At 43.9% G+C, this 21,686-nt stretch overlaps 1 protein-coding gene across 42 annotated transcripts in view; it reads left to right on the plus strand.

Moving 5' to 3' along the window:
* Window positions 1-21,686, plus strand: part of FOXP1 (forkhead box P1) — a 498,462-nt gene that overhangs the window by 343,834 nt on the left and 132,942 nt on the right. For 40 of the 42 annotated variants that reach the window (XR_005583190.1, XM_039482867.1, XM_039482868.1 and 37 more), the window contains one exon: window positions 17,074-17,175. Coding sequence is in view for 38 of the 42 variants with exons in the window: in XM_039482867.1 (XP_039338801.1) it covers window positions 17,074-17,175 (102 nt within the window). In the remaining 4 variants the exon portion in view is untranslated. Of the gene's footprint in view, window positions 1-501; window positions 613-17,073; window positions 17,176-21,686 lie in introns of those variants that run through there. The other 2 variants (XM_039482906.1, XM_039482902.1) reach the window with 1 other exon arrangement.

The following is a 21,686-nucleotide window of genomic DNA, read 5'->3' on the forward strand; positions in this document are numbered from 1 at the left end:
AGGGGTTGTCTTTTGTTGTTGTTGTTTGTTGTTCTTTTAACAAATCAAGCAGTTTGAAAAATAGCTATGAAGTCTGGCCAACCCTAGAAGACAATTTTAGACATAAATGTTTACCACTGCAGAAAGTAGGAAAGTCTAGCTGGATTGAAACTATATGTAAATATGAATTTGCCTAGCTGCATAAATGAACAAAATTTTTGCTGCTGTTTGATCTAGTTCGGGGCATAATTCATTCTCTGTGTTTCTGCATATAGACAGGGCGCTTTTAATAATGCAGAATTAATAGATGATTTTTTTTTGTGATGTTAAATACAACTTTGAAATTACCTGCAAGCTCCTGCTGATCTTTCAACTTTGCAAATGAAGAATTACTTAAGGAATTCTTGTGGTTTCTTTGTCATTTAATAAAAGCAGACGTTGCTACTGTGGAGGCAAACCTCCCGTTGTTGCCTACAAAGGGCAGTGCTCCAGTGTGTTTTCCCTTCAGTGTGCGCTTCGGCTGCACAGCACTTCCTGTTTATTCAAACATCTTTTTACCATTCTTCAACCCCCGCTTCACAGAAACAGCCAGAACACATCTACAGCAAGAAGACGGAAATCTAAAGACAGACAGTAAGAGCTTACTCTGTTAAACTCTTCATTTTCTCTGTAAGTGTTCAGAGAAAAGGAACACGTAGCTTGGGTTGAACTTTTAACTTGCTATCTTCCTCTGTGGAGGAATTCTTGCAATGTAGGGAAAATTCATAGCCTAGGTTTTTAGAGCAAAATAAGATGATTCAGTTTGTTTACTGCCTTGTTGCCCACCAGCGGGTATTTTTTTTTAACAGATTTTTAAAGAGAGCTGGCTAGTTCTAACTCCTCTTTTGGTGCACTGTCGCTTTCAAATCTATCTGGAGCTTAAGCAGTTGTGTTGTCATTAACCTTATGGGGGCTGACTTTAGCTTAGAATCTATGTATGCTCATTATGTTTTGTGTGTTTTCCTAACATTTTCACAAGTAAAAGAAGTCAAGAGAGCAAAAGAGAGACTCAGAGTCTGTGTCTGCAGAAATGTTTCTTTTTGTCTTCCCCAAATTGTTTGCTCTCTCACCATTTGTGAATCAGGCTTGCTAATATTTGTACCAATTTCATGCTAATAAAGATCAGGCTGCTGAAACAAGCATGGCTATTATCTCATTCATATTACCATTGTTTAGACTGGTGATATTACAAAAGAAAAGGGAAACCATGCTCACTTTTGGGGATGGTTGTTAACTTTCATGTGAGGGGCTTTCTCTCCAGATCTTCAGTGTTAATGATTAGGGTATCTGTGCATCTCAGCACTTTTTCAAAGATAGCATTGATTCTCTGTGTAATCTGCATTTATAACATGTATGTTGTTTATCCTGTCTGTTCAACTAAAGTAGTCAATATTTCCTTGATATTCTCCCCTCTCCCTTGAAAGTCCACTAAAATAAGTAGGTAACTTTTTTTATGTGATCATTTATGGCATTTGTATACTGGCTATAAAACATAAGAGGAAATGGAAAATACATAGCCTGACCTATGGAGAAAATCCATCCTCACTGGGGCTTTTTCTGCCTCTGTGAGGTCCCTAATACACTTTAAAATTTTAAACTGTAAACTCCCATCTTCCTAGAAAAAAGAGCGAGGGAGAGAAATCGAGCTGTGTATTCAGCCAAACCACAAGTACAACAAACATATTTTCTAAAATATATTGCTAGGCTGGCTTTTTAATGTTCAGAAGTTGTTCTACTTTGCAGGGGGAAATGGTATTTGCAACTGCCTTAAGGACAATTTGTTTAACAGTAGGAGTAATTGCATGGGGAAAATGGAAAGAGTGACTGAAGTTATTTACTCAGATGTTAGTGTAGGTGTGGGGCAGAAAACTCACTGTGGGAACAGTGGGCTGCTTTTCTTGGTATCTTAGTCTATTTGATGACCATCAAATTTCCCAGCTCGCTGGTTTTGTTTTTTCTGGATGGCATGTTTGATTATTTATCAGAAGGGAAAGGGAGTAGCTGAAGCAAATAAACATGTGACCAAGCTGTGTTTTGTTTTCCACTCAGAAGGCCATGCCCTTTAACAGATATACAGAAAATAATAAGGGTATTGTTTTATGATAAAAGGAAATTGTGTGTGTCATTTTTTAGCAAGTCACTTAACCCTTCGTGGTCTGTGGCCTCCACCTTCTAAAAGCTCCCAAGGTTTGCACCTGGGAGTTAATCTGCTGTTTTTTATGTTTTTGTCAGTGGAATGTTACCACAGATTATTTGTTCCACCATTTGGATTTGGTAGATTTATTATATAGTCATTTCTGCTTCAGCATATCCAGAGATTTTTTTTTCTATTATAGTGAGGTGATTGACTAGGTCAGAACCACTTGCAGCTTTGTGGAAGGATGGATGTTGACTTTTGAGCAAAAAATGGACAGCACTGTTAGCTGTTTTGGTATTGCTTCATCCACTGTTACAGTGTGGAGTTACAACAGTGCTAAATCCGTTTCAGACACTCTCTCTTTAACACAATTCTTATTAATATCATCATGGACAGTACGTGGCTTCTAATGAGAGTTTTAGAGAATGTTGACTCTATCGTCTGTGAAAAACTATACACTAAATCACTATCAAGAAATGAAATAGGGGGTTGTCTGTTCGGTGAGAAGTAGGTTGCTTGTTTTAAGGTGCTTTTACTGGATTAAAATAAACAAGACTGTGACATACTGGGGTACAATTCAGACCCTTTCGGGGGAGGGGGGCTGTCACCCCTGCCCTGCAACCTGATGTGCCTCACAATGCCTTGCTGAAATAGCTCCCACCTGGGCCACTTACAAACAGCCTTCCAGAATGCAAGTCATACCCTGAGTGCCTATGTGTAACTACAGCCTGCCAGTTGCAGCCTGGCTCTCACCAGCCTGGGTTATACTGTAGGGTGACCCCAACATATCCCCAGTCCTGGCTTTTCCCCAAAAAATGTGTTTCCTGTACTGCCCAGCCCTCTTCTGGACAGTACAAATATTTTAAATTCATTATTCCTTGAAGGGGATAATATACCATGTTATAATCTTAAATAGTTACCCTGACACTTCATTTTAAACACACTGGATTAGTAAAATAAAGTTTATTAGCTACAAAGAGAGAGCTTTTAAGTGAGTACAAGTAATGAGGCATAAAAGTCAGAAATGGTTACAAGAAAAATAAAGAGAAAACGTTTACTAGTGCCTAACTTAACAAACTATTAGATTCAAGCAACATTTCTCACCACATGCTTCCAGCAAGATTATTGATCAAACTCTTCAGGTCAGGACTCTTCTCTGCCCCCGCCCCATCCCCGAGTCCAGTGGATGTTTTCCTCTGTCATTTTAGGTGCGATGCCAGAAACAGACTGGGCAGGGGGAAGTGTTTAAGGTGTTTGCCCTGCTTTTTATAGTTTCCGTCCATCTTTTGAAAAACATTTCTGGCTGGGATCTCATTTTTTTCCCCAACTGTTTGAGTTTTCTTTGTTTTCTATTTCTGCTTGATGACTCTGTTTACTGCTTAAATGCAAATTAAGGCAAACATACACTAGTTTGTTCAAGATAGGCCACTTTGACCAGTTTGGTGCTACAGGAGTTTCAAACATCATACAGGGAAATCCTGTAACATCATGTACAGTGTTTCGACACCTATTTTATCAGGACAGTACTGACCATAAAATTATGAGTTTTCAAATGATATCTTACAAAGCATACCTTGTACAAAGATTGTTACAGTAGTGTGTAGGGTGTGCATTCAGGGCTTTATTCCATCACAATGACATTTGTGTGAAAGGAAACTGAGATGCAGTTTGCTTCACATTGTGCAGGTAGGTATAAATTTAATAGACTGACTTGCTTTCAGAATCTCTCTTTGTCTCTTAGAATTGCATGTCAGTTCGTGTGTTTATTAGCTCCCCTAGTCTGTAATACTAAGTGACTTGCTACTATACCTTAGGTGTATTATTTAGGGTAAGGGTCATTCTTTTTGACAAGGACCTAGGTTATGGTCAAAAAAGAAAAAAAATATGATTCTTTGAAGTTGCATAAAGAAATCCACATCGGTAGTGGGTCCTGAGGAAGGACTTGAGTTAGGACAAGGTAGTGACTTTATTAAACTAGTTTGTGGAGGCTACTTCTTGCATAACAGGCTTGGTTGGGAGCACAAAGACGTTTGTGGGGAAAATGGACAAACAGGCAGCAGAGCCTGGTATTGTAGGTTTAGTTCAGGGGGCAGAAGATGACATGGAAGAACACAAGAGCAGATGAGTAGAGAGGGACTAGGTCATGAAGAACCTATAAGGTAAGGACCAAAAGCTTGAATTTGATGCAGTGGAGAAGGGGAGCTAGCAAAGGGTCTCAGAGGGTCTGTGGTATAGTCAGAACAACCGGTGAGGAAAATGTTCTTAGCATTAGAGTTTTGAATGGGCCCCGAGGAAGGAGAGATGGGGAGGGGAGAGAGCTAGGGGGTGCTATACTCGAGATGGGAGATTAGGAGAGTGTTAGAGGTGTGGACAAAGACAAAAGGCCATATCTTAGTGATGTAATGGAGCACACTTCGAACACAACCATGATTTATGGATCTTGATGGAGAGCAGAGTCAAATATGACAGCCAGGCTGTGGGCCTGAGTAACAGGGAGTATGGTGGTGTCAACCGGGCAGAGAGTGTAAGGGAACATAGGAATTGGCATACGAGCTTGGACCAGTGGTCCGTTTGGTTCAGTATCCCATCTCTGGTCATAGCTATTACCCAATGATTAAGAGGAAGATGCAAGAAGCCTCAAGACAGAGAATTACGGACTAACCTGCCTATCATGGAAGTTTCTTCCTGACCTCTGACGCTTAGAGGTTGACTGATGCCCTGAAGCATGAGGGTCTAAACCCTCTTTTATTTTGATATGTCTCTAGTGTGGCTGTGGATGTTCTCGTTATTGTCTGTCCAACTGTCTAATCCTTTTTGGAATGCTACTGCACTCTTGGCATTGGCGGTAGCTTGTAAAAGTAATTTCCAAAGGATAATTGTGTTGCATATTAAAATTAATAAGTAAATAAATAAAAAATCCCTTGATCAGTTTTAAATTTCTTGCAAGACAGTGTAATAGAATGTCTCCCTTCTATTTCTGCTTTACCATTTTAAAAAATAAGGTTACTAGAACTCAACAGACTGTTTTAGGTAAGCATATGCCACTGAGTTGTAAAATGGCATTGTAATATTAGCAGTATTATTTTCCATCCCATTATTTATAGATCCTAACACTTCGTTTGCTTTTTGACCCCCTGCTGTGCACTGAATAGTGGTTGTATTGAGATGTCCACAGTGATGGTGAGGTCTTCTTCCTGAGTGGTTACAGATAATTCAGAACTCAATAATGTATACGTGTAGCTAACATTATTCCATCCAATATTCGGTGCCTTTCGATTGTTAACAGAGGGTCCCTTGGAAGTTCCTACAGTTTTCACAAGTCTCAACTAACCTAAATAATTGTCTCACATGCAGATTTTGCCACTATGCTCTCCATCCCCAGATAATTACCGAATTTATAAAAACAGTATTGATGTTTGTACAGAACTTATGGCTGACACTTTAGCCGTATTGAAAATTGGGTTTTTAGTCCATGAGCCTCTGAATGCAGTTTTGCCCTATAATGTTTCGGAATGAGGGTTAAAAATATATTTAAAATATCTTGGCTACATAATAGAAACATGCAAGCTGTCCTGCGCAATATACAGTTCACATCAGAGCCACAGAAAGGCAGTGTCGACTCGTACAGGACCTCTTCTTGGATATGAGAATTTCCTTGACTTCTGATGCCCGAAAAGAACCTGCAATGGTGGGTCCTCCATATATTCAATAGTCTGATTCATTTTGGATAAACATGGAGAAGTTCAGAAGCTGATCCAAGCTATCTGGGATAGCTCAGTGGTTTGAGCATTGGCCTGCTAAACCCAGGGTTGTGAGCTCAATCCTTGAGGGGGCCACTTAGGGATCTGGGGCAAAAATCAGTACTTGGTCCTGCTAGTGAAGGCAGGGGGCTGGACTTGATGGCCTTTCAAGGTCCCTTCCAGTTCTAGGAGATAGGTATATCTCCAATTATTATTATCAAAAATGGTCTGGACATCTCATAAGATTTTTTTCATCCTTCAAACAGTTCAGTTTGCATTATGAGCTGAGGCCAGTGTCAGGTAGCTTTCATTCTATCAGGGTGTATTCGCCCAACCCTCTGCCCAGAAAGGGCACAAGCACTACAGAAGATACTCCAATGCAGATGACAGAATGGCAGCCCTGGAGTGACTCCACTGCCATTCTGTGGTGTTGGAAGGAAGGATTCTTATTTCCTCTGCTGTACTTCCCCTTATTTCTGGAGAGCTGTGTCCTTGGGGAAGGATTTGGGCCTGTGGGAGAAAAATAACATATTTTTTTCCTCTCCATTGACCTACATTGAGCTAGGAGACATTTCAGGGGCACAAAGTGGTGTAAATTAGAAATACTTCGGTAAAAAATGTGTATAAATGTATAATGGTCCCTGTATTGCTCCAGCAAAGAGATCACTCAGGAAGTGCATGGCTACATCCATCTGCCTAAGCCAGGCAGTCAGGGCCAGCCAATCACCATTTTATTTAACAAATTAATTAATTTTTAGCAAAGCTTTTCCTTCCACCCAGCACCAATATACAGAGCTGACCGATGTCCCCTTGGTAAACGCCAGCCTTCCAGAGTCAACTGTGCTGTAACAAATGGGTGGAGAACAGGTGAAGAGTGGACAGGCAAGAGATATAGGCAGGAAGGGTAGCCAAGAACAGGGGTTCTGAGGAGAAAAAGAGCAAGACTGGGAAGAAAAATCAGAGCTGGGGTACGAGAGATGGAGAAAAGGAGGTGGAGAGGAGAGAGGTTGAAAGCACTGGCTTAAGAGGAGCGGAGGAATCGGACACCTGCTTTTCTTTGCATCTTCTGTATTTTACCTGTCTTTGGGTGCCTCTTGTTTTTGGTTCCTTTCCAAGTTGGTAGCTGGTTCTGCTCACCTCCCCTGGCTCTGCTCCTCCCAGAGGAAGAGTGCCAGATGCTGCTGCTGCAGAGCAGTGTGTAAAGATGGTTGGGAGCTGCGAAAGAGGACACAATTGACAAATACTGGCTGAATCTGACCCCTCCTCCCACATCTGAGAACTAACAGCACTTCCCAGGCATGACTGAATGGAAGCAAGAAAACCCTGTAGGATCTTCACTGAAAAGGAGTGGGTTGGAGCTGCCCTGTTCAGCTGCCATTCCAATATTACCTAACTTAGCCTATGCCTGAGGCCACTAAAATGTTGTTAAACTTGGAAGAAAACTGGATGATAAGAAATCTACATGTCTGATACTGAAGACCCTTTTTGTGCCTGAAACACTGCAGGGATTTTTTAAAAGGGTCTAATTGTGTGAAAACATGACTTCATGTTATTCTTGCAAGGTCAGGGAGGAACGTCTCACATCTGGAAGTCTGGGTTGGGGTAATATTCTCTTTCCAGGCATGGTCTTGATTTCTTTTTTTTTTTTTTTAAGGGTATAATTAAAATCACAGTAAGATGGTGATACCAGCAAAGAGGTAGCTTCCTGCTTCTGCTACCCATGCTCCTCAGATTGCCATGTTACCAGCCCTGATTACTAGTGACGTGCTGCTTAGATGCTACCATCTCTTCCCTCATAGGGGAGGTTTTCTCAAACTAGGAACCCTAGGCTTATTGATGGGCGTATCTCTCATTTGCCCAGGCCCACATGTGGGGTGCAATCTGTGGCCAAGTCCCAAAAGAAGGGACATAAAAGACGATTCATGCAGGAGTTGAAAAGCCCATAGGGATTTTGTTCTGTATTGTAAATACCTCGTTCTGTAACCTGTGTTACGCGATTCTGTATTTCTGACGTAAATAACTATCAACCATAAAACAATGGGCAGGGGTGCAACATTTACGTGAAACATACAGGTAGCACTGGAACTAGATCAAGTGATGTCCCTTGGAATGAGGGGTATTTGAGGCATGTGACGGTTGAGCATGAATAGGGTCTCATGGGGCCTAAAACTCTTGTCCATCTTTTTATTTAGACCTTTGAAGGTCAGCAAATTCTAATTCTTGATTCCCTGTGTGAAGTTCAGCACGTACTAAAGTCTCACTCTCATGCTTTCATAGATTCGTAGAGGCCGGTCCAATCAACTAGTCTGAACTCCTTTATATCTATGCTTGGCAGAACTCATTTTTAAAAAAATAATTTTGGCGGATAATATCAGTGTTTATTTTTAAGCATTTTTTCAGTTTTATCTATTTAAGTTTTCACAGTTGTGGGAAATTACGGGAGGAGAGGTCAGACAATCACTATTTAATACAGTAGATGTTGAAATTCAGAAAGTTAAAGTTTTATAACTGTTAACAAAGAAACGGTCAACATAACATGTCAAAATGTAAAATAAAATCCTTAAATCAAGCTCTGATACAGTTCTTAAGCAAGTTCTCATGTTCTCTCTTATGTTACCTATCTGTAGATTTCAGTTATTACCAATGGAAATATTTTCCCTTGTTCTGTCTGTGTGTAGTGAAATGGACGTTAGTTACGTTTACTGATGAATAGCTAATCCTTCCAATCCTGTTCATAGCATAGGCCGTTATTTTTCACCCCATTAGCCCTGTATTGAGCTTCCGGGACTCAGCAGGGTTTCCCCTGCAGTAACAACTCCTGCTCAGAGGGGGTTTTGGTCTAGCACTGAGTGCAGAGAGACTTTACATCCTCTGTTGTTAATATTCCCTTCCTTCTTCCCTCCCTGCCCCATGCCCCCGTGGTGCCCTGGTAGCTTGGAGCCATATGCTGGGAAGAAGAGGAGGTGGTTGCTGCCTGCCTCAGGGCTGGGGGCTCAAGCAGGAGAAGATTGGGACGATAGATTAGGGCTATGGAGGGTTCCCTTGAGCCATTATTTCCTTTCCCCGTACGTCCCTCTTGAGCCCTTTACCTGCTCATCCTAGACCCATCGCCCAGGGCGGGTGCAAGGATGTTTCGCGCCCTAGGTGAAACTTCCACCTTGCGCCCCCCACTCCTGAGCCCTGTGGCAGCTCGCCGCCCCCCCCCACCCTAAGGTGCCCCCCCATGACAGCTCCGCCCCTCTGCCCTGTGGTGCCCCCCCCGCAGCAGCTCCCCCCGGCTCAGGGAGCCATGCGGCAGCTCCCCGACCCAGCTCACCTCTGCTCCGCCTCCTCCCCGAGCACGCCGTCACCGCTCCACTTCTCCCGCCTCCCAGGCTTACGGTGCCAAACAGCTGATTGGTGCCACAACCCTGGGAGGGAGAGAAGCAGAGCGGGGTGATGTGCTCAGGGGAGGAGGTGGAGCAGAGATGAGCTGGGGTGGGGAGTTCCCCTGCATGCCGCCCGCCCCCCACACTTGCTGCAGGCAGCCCTCCCCGCGCCCCCCTGCCCCAGCTCCCTCCGCCTAAATGCCGACAACGACCGGGGCGGCCAAAGATCCGGCCGCCGCGGTCACCACCGAATGACCCCAAATGCCGCCTCCCAAATGCTAGCGGTGGTCGCCTAATGGGTTGCATGGGTCCCTGTTTCCCAGGGGTTCACATGTCACTCTCCAGTTTGTCTGGGTCAGCCTTACTGCATCTGGAAAAGCTTTGGGGAGAGAAACAAGCTGGAGTGTGTTAGGCCTCGCACTGAAGTGTGCTAGGCCCAGGCTACTAGAACTGTATATCCTTTAGTAGTCGGGTGTCTCATTATCAGCAGATCGATGTGAATATTGAGAACCTGGAGGGTGAGGCTGGAGCTCAATTGCTTTGATAAAAATAGGGTCTGATGGAAAAACAGCTTGAGAGCCAATGCCATAGTATATTGGCTTCAATGGAGGAACAGTTAACAAGAGGCTCTGTAATTATATTTCCAATGTACAGTTCCTGTAAAGATTGAACACGGCACTGTAAATTTACACGTCCCTTCTGTGGGTAAAAACTTTTTTTCTCCCCCCCCCCCAATGTTTCCCACCCTTTTATCCCCTTCTCAGATTAGCAGCTGCTGGTTTTCTGAGGTCATTGGAGTTTCTCCAGTTTTATATTGGGAGCAAAATGTTGCCCCACCCCCAGTCTTGTGTTTATGACTTTAAAATGATTGTGGAAATTGAAAGATTGAGTTGCTCGTAGTGAAAGCGTTCAGTTACAGCCACAACTTAAAGCTGTAGGAGAATGGGTGTCCTGGGCAAAGAGCTGAGTAATTGCATTCTACCTAACTGGCCAAAAAAAACCCAACAAAAAACCTGTCCTGATAATCTCAAAGGGATAATTTGTTCCCCTCTGTGTGGAATTGGTTGGCAAGTGTTAAATGGCTGCTGCCTTCCATCCCATAGTTTGTGTTTCAATGGTGAGTGCAGTGTGTCTCCCTTATATCCTTTAGAAATCGAGCATTGGGAGCTTGGATGAAAGATGCTGTATCAGCATTATGCTGAAGTCAATGGTAAAACTCTCAGTGGATTCAATGACGGCAAGATTTGGGCACTTATCATGTTGTTTCTTTTTACAGTGTCCCTGAAATACAGAATTTCTAGCCATAGAAACAGACACTCCCTGACAACTGCACACTTACAAAAGAGCATACTCGCTGCTTGTTTGGGGTCTGTATGAAATGAGCTTGGTGGGCTCCGTCCACTTTCTAGCAATAAGGCAACCATGTCACCAAAGCTGTTCTCACAGCTGGCAGTTAGTGGTATTGGCACCTCTGCTTCCAGTCTTGGCAGACGCAAGTATCAAATGGGGTAAGGATCTACCCTCTCGTGCCTCGTTCAACCAGGCAAGAACAAGGCAGGTGAGCAGGGCAGCAAGGGGAAGGTAGCTGTGTAACAGTCCCATGGATTGGTAAAGGGCTTTAGTCTCCATTGCAGACAGTCTAGCACCTATCAGCACTGAATTCATATATAAATAAAAACATGCCTTCTTCTCATACAGGATACTGGATTCAAATACAGTCTTGATTGGGAATCTTTGTGCTGATGATGGCTGAGGGACTGAATTTGCTGTCAAATTAATTTCTCCGTATACCCTGGCTTGGAGTATTTTTATGGTGCTGGCAGCCACAACAGGTTTCTCAAACTGACCTGTAAATCTCAGCCTTGCACTAGAGTGGTTATTGTGTCTGCAGGAAAAGAGATGATCCTGAACTGAGCTAGTACTGAAACGCTTTCTCTCTCGAGCACCGATTGTCGGAATGTATTAAATGATGGGGGGAGGGATAGCTCAGTGGTTTGAGCATTGGCCTGCTAACCAGGGTTGAGTTCAATCCTTGAGGGGGCTGTTTAGGGATCTGGGGCAAAAATCTGTCTGGGGATTGGTCCTGCTTTGAGAAGGGGTTGGACTAGATGACCTCCTGAAGTCCCTTCCAACCCTGATATTCTATGAGTGCTGGTGTAATGATGGTTTCTGCCCACTGGAGTTGAATTGAGATCAACAAATTAATTTCAAAAGGTTTACTCCAAATAGGCTTGACATAGCTTCTGCAGGAAGCTTTCCCTACTAAGCTAACCATCTCTTTCTCTTCCCCACGTGTGTGATGACTGTGGATTAGCCTTGAAAATGACATAGCCAAGGGGGTTGATCTCAGATGGGGGTGGAGAAATTTGAGAAGAAATTAGAGGAAGACCAAGTGACGGGGAAGCGGCAGTACTGCCGTAGACCTAGTGGTGACGTGGTGCAGCTCGGCAGTAAGCACCGTATCTGGGAGCTGTTCCTCACCACAAGCAAATTTCCACATTCTAGAGGCAGGATTATCTGTTGTTTGACTTAATAAGCAAAAGAGCCATATCACGAAGGAGAAGATATGGAAAATGCTGTTTCTGGGCTGTCTTAGTTCCCACTGCTTGCGCCAGTGCTGCCCCAACACTGTGTCTTTGTTGCCCTCTGGTAGGATCACTTCCCTCCTCCTTCCCTCTCACATATTCTCTGTGGCTCTCTTCTGCAACTCACCTGCTGCTCTCCCCCTTTGCTTCCCCAACCTGATTTGTGTGCTTCTCTTCTGCTCTCTCCCTATACCAATCTCTCCTTGTGGGGTTGCTCTGAACCTCTTTCACCCCCTGCTCCGACACCATCAGTTCTCAGTGCTGCTAGCGGGGCGGGGTGGGGAGTTCTCCTGGCTCCCTGCTGCTGCTTGTGAAGGGACAGGAAAGAGCTGTATGAAGTAATCAGAGGGTCAGCTCTGCCCTCACTCAGTTGCAGGGATCTCAGCAGCTGGAGGGGGTAGGGAAGGAGTCCAGCCTGCTGAGCAAGGGTTTGGTTCTGTCCTTGCTCAGGTAGGGTGACCAGATGTCCTGATTTTATAAGGACAGTCCCAGTGTTCGGAGCTTTTGTCTTATATAGGCACCTATTACCCCCCACCCACTGTCCCAATTTTTCACACTTGCTATCTGGTCACCTATGCTCAGGTCTTCACCACTTAGGCACATGCCTGGGGTATGGGAATGAAGTAGCATTGCCAAGCCTCCAGGATTGTGCTGGAGTCTACAGGAATTAAAGGTTAATCTTTAATTAAAGATTATGTCGTGTGATGAAACCTCCAGGAATCCGTCCAACCTGAATTGGCAACCCTAGAATGGAGAGCTGCTTTTCAGCTGCTCCCTACCCTCATAATCTACCTGACCAGCTAATTGACCAAAGCACTGAGCTTGGGTTGGGCAGTGCATGGCTGTCCAGCTTTAGGGCAGGACTGTTCCACTTGGAGAGAGCAGCTTTAAGGCTTCATGATCACAGCAATCATCAGTCTGGCTGCAGAGAGTTTCACAGCCAGCTCGAGTAGAAACCAGTCGTTTCTTGCACGGCTAGTTGTTCTGGGGATCTTCAAAATTTCTGGCAGCCAGTTTTAGTTGTGCAACCTCTCAGCTGCCAGAACGGATAGAATATGATCATATCACATGAAATGCATGCAAGGTCTGCTATAGCAACTGTATTTCAAAGAGACAACACATATGGTGGCTGGTTCTTTTTGGAATAATATCTATAAGCTGAAGATGTTTTATTCAAAAAGGCTGTAGCTTGAAAGGTTAGGGATGTGCTGATTGTTTGATATATGTTTAAAGAGAGGCTCCTGTGTGGGTTCTTTTTTTCTTTTTCTTTTTTTTTTTGCCTATTGAATCTAATTACTGGGAACTAAAATGATCATTTGATTGCACATTTATCTGGAATTATTCTTCTGCAGAGCCAGTCTTAATAATATATAATAATATGTTGCACTTGTACTGTATGGCATTTCTTGTCTGAGAAACTCCGAGCGCTTTACCAAGTATTCATTAATTAAATAAGCTGCACAACACCCCTGTTAAGTAGGTGAGTATTCTTTGTCCATCCCCATAAACCATGTAGGAATCTTTTTGCTGCTCCTGACCCACCCTTTGAGGCATTTTAACTACTAACCAGGTTAATTAAATAGAAATAACTCGACTTGGAGGAATTCATTTTCTAAAGATAATTGCAAAGCATAATATTGATTAATTTTAAGCATTTAAATTTTTTATCAATTTTAAATTTTCACAGTTGCCCAAGATTATGGGATCTAAGCATTTTTCTGTGTTTATTGATTTACATTTTCACAGTGGTGGGAAATTATGTGGGGTTAGATAATTATTTAACGACTGTAGATGTTGAGATTCAAAAAGCTAAAGCTATATAACTATTAAACAAATTGTCAACATCACATGTCAAAATACATAAAGTAAATATCCCTAAATCAAACTCTAATAAGTTCTCCAGCAGCATTTTTCTTTCTTTGTCTATCTGTAAATTTTGATTTTCATCAATGGAAATATTATTTTGTGAGTATGGTGAAATTGACATTTATTAACATTTGCAGCTAAAAATCTAATCAGTCCAAGCCTAAAAATAATATTTTGTCTTCACTATACATAGCAAGTTCCACAGAAAGATCTCCCAGTCGTTCCTGCTGGATTTTATTAATTCATGACCAATAGAATCTTTCTGTCCTATAGGCTGAACAACCAGAGTAGTCCTTGCACATGTACATGTGTGCACTCACACACACAATTTCTTTGAAGATGTGATTTGTGTGCAGAGTTGACAGCTTCTCACGCTCCTTGCACCCTTTAAGGATCACAGGACTCAGATACACATGCATGTCAAAATGCCATTTTTGCCGTGTGTGGCAGGTGCACTGAGCTTTGAATAGCTATCCCTAAATTTAGAATCTGATTTTACGTTTTCTTTTATCCCGCCAATCTCTGCTGGAAATCACAGCCGCATTTAACATCTTACTGATCTGACGAAGACTTGTTATTAAAGCGCGTAGTGGAAAACAGTGCTATCAAGGTGAATGAAGGCAGGATATGAGGGGAGAGTTTCCTCCATAGTGCACTGGCGAATCAGCCATTAAACAAGGGCACAGCAAAACTCTCAGCACTTCAGGAGCCCAATTCTGCAAGGTGCTGAGTGTTTCCCAAAATCCAATGTGTACCTTCCTCTCCCACTGAAATCAAGGGCAGGAGGAGGGAAAGGAGAAGAGACACAATCCTGAGTTGTACTCGGTAAGCACTGGGTGCTGATGAAGCAGGAGGAAGCTGTTTGGGCCTCCCTTGTCTTGAGCCTTTTTCTCTGCCCCTCACAGCATGGTTTAGAGCAGTGATTCTCAATCTTTTGGAGATCAGGACCTATTTGTAAATGTCTGTGGCCTGTCACGACCCAGTAAATAGTCTGGGAGTGGAGGCCTTGGGGTGGTTTTGGTCCATTCCTGCCCCCCGGAGAGGGTTGGGTCCTGCCCAGCGCTCACCTCGCAGTGGTGGCTCCTTCAGTTCCTGTGCTGTGGGGCTGGCTGAGTGTGGCTCTGGGCGTTGCAACCTCTGGGGTTGCAGTGCTGCTCAGCTTAAGCCCTACCCCCCCGATTGGACCAAATTTCTGTGAGTGGAGCTGTCTCATGGGGTTGCAGTGCCACTCACTCAGATTTGGCCTACCCAGACTCCTGTCGTCATGACGGCTGGGCCAAACCTGAGCGGTGCTGGGGCCCCCGAGGTTACAGTACCTGGAGCAGGGAGGCGAGCCCAGCCAGCTCTGTGGGATGGGAGCCGCAGGAACGGCCACAAGACCCTTTAAACATTCTGGCAACCCAATACTGGGTCCCGACCCATGGATGGAGAAACCGAGCAACCCCACGGACTAATTCACCAGAGGTTGATTGCTGTAGTGCAGTGGTGCTACAGCCAACATTCCCTTCCTCACAGCGTCAGTGCAGGGGGCTGGGAGGGAGAGATGTTAGAGCAGGCCTCACTGGTTGTTTGCCACCTGGGGGCTCACTCCCTCCAGGGAAACCCCCGTGGGCCAGCTTCAGTGACTGTCAGGCCCCACCATGATGCCAGGCTCTGGTCGTGAAGGTTTGTGTTTAAAAGAGAGTAACATCCTTGCTGTTTGAGGGCACCCTCCTGTGCGGTGCTGAGCATCCTCAGGAGCCACTTTGAAGTCAGTGGGTCCCTTCACGTAGAAATTCGCCTCATTGTCAAGCGTTTCCCAGCTGACCTAGGAACTATGCTGTACATTTAACACTTTACACGTAGAAGAAGCCATTCATTTCACACACAAATAGTGAAACCCCTAAGCAAATTTCATTCCTCCATCAAACGTGTGTTAATTAAATGTCTCCAAGAGCATACACAGTATAGGAGTGTGGCAGTCTCTCGCCCGCCTTCCATGTAGGCATCTTGCATTGGGACTATTTTTCTTGTTTTACATTAATGAAGTCTTCAGTCTGCCCACTTTTACACCTACACATGTACTGAACATCTCCAAGGAGACAGAGAAACCCTGAGTCCAGCAATGGTGAATCCTCCGGTGAGACAGCAGGCTAGAGTCCCAGGCAACTCTTCGAGGCATCTTAATTTCCAAATGTCCACTGCAGATAGTCTTTGGCTCTTGCAGGCAGGCTCTCTCCAGTGGCCCTCTCCTTTGCATCTGAAATGCTGGTGAGTGCACCAAGCGTCTGCAAATGGGCTAGGGGGAGGGACATTCTTCCCATTTTCTCTCTCCTCCCCCCTTCTTGCCCCCGTCTCATCAAGCAGTGTAGGCGTTTCACGGCTCCCTGGCTCTGAGCCCCTTTCTCAGTGTTGGGAGCGTGTTTCAGAATGTTCCAGCACCACCTGATCTGTCTCACACCTTTCTCCCAGGAATCAGGCCCCCACTCTTGAGTCCCCTCTTAAAGGTACAGCGTTCCCTGGTTACCCTTTATTCACCTCCCATTGAAGCTTGCTCGTGGGCTCTGTAGTCGATGTGTCACAATCTCGTCAGACTCTTTGGGTGCAAGGGATACAGCACATTCTCCTTGGGCTGTTTTTTCTCTGCCCGCTCTCCCCCTTACCTTCACATGGCTCCCACTACCAACTGAGCCTTTACAAAGAAGCATTATTGAGATTAAAAAGCAGTGCCTCCTGAGCCTCAATGCCTCCTTTTATTGCATTGCATCTCTCTTGCCTAATGCCACTGCCTCTGCTCCTTCTGTGGTAACTTTCCAGAAACCTCTCTTGCCTATTCTGGCCCTAGGAGGATTGCACCCGTTATCATGACCCACAGCATATGTGTTAACACCCTTCCTAGAAGTTAACTGCCCTGCTTTGCTGTAGAAACTCCAGACCATAACGGGAACAAAAAAAGTATGAAGCCTGCCAAGTCTTTATAGTAAGCCATTTTCCCAGGACCCAACATCCAAGCCAATCTGATGGATGTCTGGGCATTTCCAGCTACATACAGTTAGAGAAATCTACAGTAGTCACCATGGAAAAATCAGCAGTTACCCACAGTTACCACATAGTAGCAGTAACTCCACTATTTTCGTATTTCCCTGTGGTTAAAATGAGAGATAACTGGTATGTCACAACATTGTGTGTGAGTGCTCAGATTTTTAATGGAAGCCACTGTAGTATGAGCACACACATGCCTCAGGATTTCTTTGGTGAGCGTGCTTCTGGGAGTAGATCAATGCCTGATGTTCAAAGGGATGTCCTGATCAAATACTATGCATGCCGCTTCCCAAATTTTGTACTGTACAAACTCAATTTTTAAAATTCTGTTCTTCCAGGCTCTGCAGGTGGCACGGCAGTTTCTACTGCAGCAACAGCAGCAGCAACAAGTTAGTGGATTAAAGTCACCCAAGAGGAATGACAAACAACCAGCCCTTCAGGTAAGAAAAGTGTGTGTGTGCGCGCGCAAATACATTGCTAATTAAAGATAAGGAACAATGTAATCTGTTAATTTAGGCTGAGATTGCCAAAGTTCTCTGCTTTGGCCTAATAGGCTTCAATTGAAGTCAAAGCCCGTTGGCTTCAGTGGGCAAAGAGTGAGGGCTGGGTGCTTTTCAAAATCTCACCCATAATATAGACATATACCTTGACAACATGTCTTTATTGGGAGTTGGTGGAGAAGGTTTATCCCAAAAGTGAATCATTTTTTTTTTTGTTTTACTGATCCGTTATTGTTGTAAGACTTGAACATTTTTATTTGAAGACTGTTCCATTTACATTCCATGTTCACCCAAACCATCGGTTTGCTGTGTCAAGAGGACTGTGAAACCATTGTGATATCATATCATTTTTTTTACTGTATTTTGGGCTGCAGAGCCCCAACAGGGGTGCTATATTTGCAGCTTCTTTAGGAAGCCTAAATATTATTAGACTTTGTGGGGTTGTTACAAATTCAGAAGGCTAAAATCAATAGACCATCTCCAAATAAAAGATTTATGCATAAATGTGTCATTTTGGGTGTAGCCTACTGATCAGGAGGGCTAAATTATGGGAGCTAGTGATATGAGAGATCAAATAGGTCATCTGGTTAATGACAATATAGGATAGTTCCCTACATTACATTTCCTATTGTTTTTACCGTTCTAGTATTTAGAAGCCTGAAGGAACAGTGGGATTTTCACCACTCTCCTTAGAATACTATTCTATAACAACATGACACTTAGGAAGTATTCCCTGGTTCCTAAATTATCCTTTTCTTAATTTCATCCCATTTGTCTAAATTGCAGTCCTTGTAACACTGTAAACCCAGTGTTTCTCAAGCTGGGGTCTGCGGACCCCTGGGAGTCCCTGAGGGTACTCCAGGGGGTCCGTGGCCCCGATGATCAACTCCTCCCCCTCTGGAGGAGCAGCAGGGCTGAGACAGGCTCCCTGCCTGCCCTGGTTCCGCTCCGCTCCCGGAAGCAGCGACACGTCTCTGCGGTCCCTGGTGTGGGGGGCTATGTCTCCACATGACGCCCCTATCCCAAGCGCCGACTCTGCAGCTCCAGCCTATGGGAGCTGTGAGACGGTGCCTGCAGGCAGGGGCAGCGCGCGGAGACCTCCTGCCCCCCTCCCTCCCTGAGAGATGTTCTGGTTGCTTTCAGGAGCTGCCCAGGGTAAGCGTCGCCCCTCAGCTCCCTACCCCATCCCCTCTCAACTCCCTACCCCAGCTATCCCTCCCAGGGGGGATGATAGCTCAGTGGTTTGAGCATTGGCCTGCTAAACCCAAGGTTGAGAGTTCAATACTTGAGGGGGCCACTTGGGGATCCGGGGCAAAAATTGGTCCTGCTAGTGAAGGCAGGGGGCTGGACTCAATGACTTTTCAAGGTCCCTTCCAGTTCTAGGAGATTGGTATATCTCCAATTATTATTTATTTTATTTATTTAGAACCTGCGCCCAAACTCCCTCCCAAAGCCCACACCCCGCAGTCCATCCTGCATGCCAACCCACATCCCAGCCTGGTGAAAGTGAGTGAGGGTGGGGGAGAGCGAGGGAGGGAAGGAGGATGGAGTGAGTGGAAGGCAGAAAGAGGTGGGGCAGGGGTGGGGCTTGGGGGAAGAGGTGGAGTGGGGGCAGGGCCTGGGGCTGAACAGGGAGACTTGGGGGTCCCTGAAAAATTTTACATCAAAATGGGGGTCCTTGGGTTGCTGAAGTTGGAGAACCGCTGCTCTAAACAATTCCTCTCCATTCTTCGTGTTCAAACTCTTCAAATGTGTAGATATTACTATGTCCCCTACATAGCTGTCTCTTTCGCCCAACTGAACGTTCTTTAGATCTGTTCTAATAAATCAATCCTTCCACACCCCTGATCATTTTTCTTATTTATTAGTTATTATAACATTTGTTGTTCCCTGCTGAATTCTGGTTTCTTAATGTATTTCTGGCAATGAGATGTTCACAACTAAATGCAGGAGTTCAAGTGGAGTCACATCAGAGTCCTCCAGAGAGGGGCTATTTTCTCACTGTTTTGTGCTCTGATGCTTCTGCCTTTGTAGCCCAAAATTATATTGGTCTTTCGTTTGTTTTTTTGTTTCTGTTGCCATAGTGCACTGTCAAACTCGGGTCTGAGTTGCTCTCCCTATCAACCTTAGTTCTCTGACAGCATTAGTTCTTCTCTTGTCTTTCATTGGGTATATGTGATTCAGATTCTTTTCTTCCCCAAGTAGAGATTCTGTTGTCTTTAAACGTGAAGTAGAATATGGCAGATAAAGCCAACATCTCTACAGACCTGGAAAATAAAGCTTATGGGCCAAATTCTGCAGTCCTTACTCGAACTCCCAATAAATTCAGTGGGGGTTTTGCCTGAGTAAGCATTGAATGTTAACTGAAGAATTTGGTGCGGTAATGGTAATTTGTAGTATTTGTAGTATTTAAGTAGTGACTTTATCTTCAAAGCGGTTTGTAAATATGAATCCCTAAAACATCTCCAGGAGGATAGTCCAATAAGTAAATACCATTATCATGGTGTTGGATGGGGAAACTGAGGCAGGCAGGTTGAATGATGTGCTTAAGATCACAGAAGGAAATTTTAGAGGTGGGATTAGGATACATGAATTCCTGGTTCCCAACCCTGTGCTCAGTCTGCTTGGCAACACCTCTCTCTATATCTAAACTATTATTCCTTTGGAAAGTATGAATCGTTTTGTCAATGGGCAAATACACATTTTATTGGAAGTGCGGAGCACTATAATCCAAACTGTTATATTAACACTTCCAAAAACATTTTATTTGGTAAATCCATAGCTGATCCATATGCCTTTTAATAGACTCTTCCACTGGGGACATTTTTAATGAGATATTGTGCTGGCTAGGTCCAGTGTCAGGTAGTAGTAAAAGAAGTGCTTTGTTGTGCAGATGTCTTAAGAATAGCTCCAGAGGATGAAATATGACTGTGTTGACCTTTCAGCTGTGAGCTTATTTGTCAGGATTCAAATAAGTTGAAAGGATCAAACCAAACAGTTTCCGTAGTCAGACTGGGAATTGTGTTGCAGAGGTCAACAGTGAAGGCCACATTGCAGATTCCATAACATAGCCAATTGTTGGTACATATTAAAGTACTGGAGCAGCTCCGGCAGTCAGAGACACAATTAAAATTCTAATTTATTAATGTATACAGAGAGCTGGCCCAGCCTGTCACTCACTGATTCAAATGACTGCCCATTCTTTTTTCCCTCACTCCTGGAGCTTTTGCAGTCTTAAACATACTGCAAGTCGTCTTGCATATAACAGACCCTGAGTGCTTTGGTAAAATGAGAATGTATTATTACAAAAAAACAACAACCCTCGAGCACTGGTTTGAGATTATTGAGAAAAACACACACACACACACACACACACACACACACACACACACACACACACACACACACACACACACACACACACACACACACACACACACACACACACCATCATCTGCCTGATCACATTGTTTTAAATAAGAGATATTATTTCTGTCATACAGTTTACAAAATCAACCTGTATAGTTTCCATTCCAAAAATGTGCCCATTTTAGAAAGTTTGTTTAAATAATGAACCAAGTTGTCTTTGCACTTAGTAAATGACCATAAACTTTAATCCCTTTGGGATAGGTACAGTGTTTACTGGATGTTACTTATTTTTGTCCATTATAGAGCACTATAGAAATTTCTTTGCTCTGCTTTTTTACATGCTTGGCAAGGGCACTGCTGAAAAAGGCCTTGGTGCGTGTTGTCTAGAGCTCTGTTTCTATGAAACATGGGGGGAAGGGAAGAAGTTAATCTAGAATGTTGGTTCTGTTAATAAGATGCTTTGTGGCCCTGCCCACCCTTGAGTTCATGAGTTGACAGGCAGGGGGGTTAGGCCAGCTTGATAGGAATACTGAATGTAGTTCATACGCATACAATTTATGGTTGCTGCAGAATACTGCTAAGTGAAATCTCAGGCTCTCTAATTTAATACTGGCTGGCAGGCGTTGTCAGGTAAACTGGACTGGCACAAACAGATGTGGAAAATTTAGTCTAGTACAGTGCTATGAAGCTAATTTGTTATCACCTTGCTGAGAATCATTTCTCATATACCTTGTGATTCACTGATAAAATAGCCAGAGCATTTAAATACACCTTGGCATCCTATGCTCTCATTAGGACATCATACCTTGAATAGCTTTCACGCAAAAGCAGGTTTTACACTGATAATTTTCAATATATCTTGACCTCAATCACTACAGCCAGAGATCTGTTTTTAGCAAATTTTAGACGTTTGGTGTATGAGAACTTGGATAGAGAAGGGGTGATGTGTTCTTCTCATGGTTTAAAAAAAATAAATCTCCAAATATACTATGACTCATATTTTGAGCATATCTAGCACTTCCTTGCCTTATATTTGGCAGTGACTTCCAGTTTCACAGCCTGATGATACAAACAAAAGAAAA

The sequence above is a fragment of the Mauremys reevesii genome, linkage group 7 (genome assembly GCF_016161935.1).
Source record: "Mauremys reevesii isolate NIE-2019 linkage group 7, ASM1616193v1, whole genome shotgun sequence".
NCBI lineage: Eukaryota > Metazoa > Chordata > Testudines > Geoemydidae > Mauremys > Mauremys reevesii.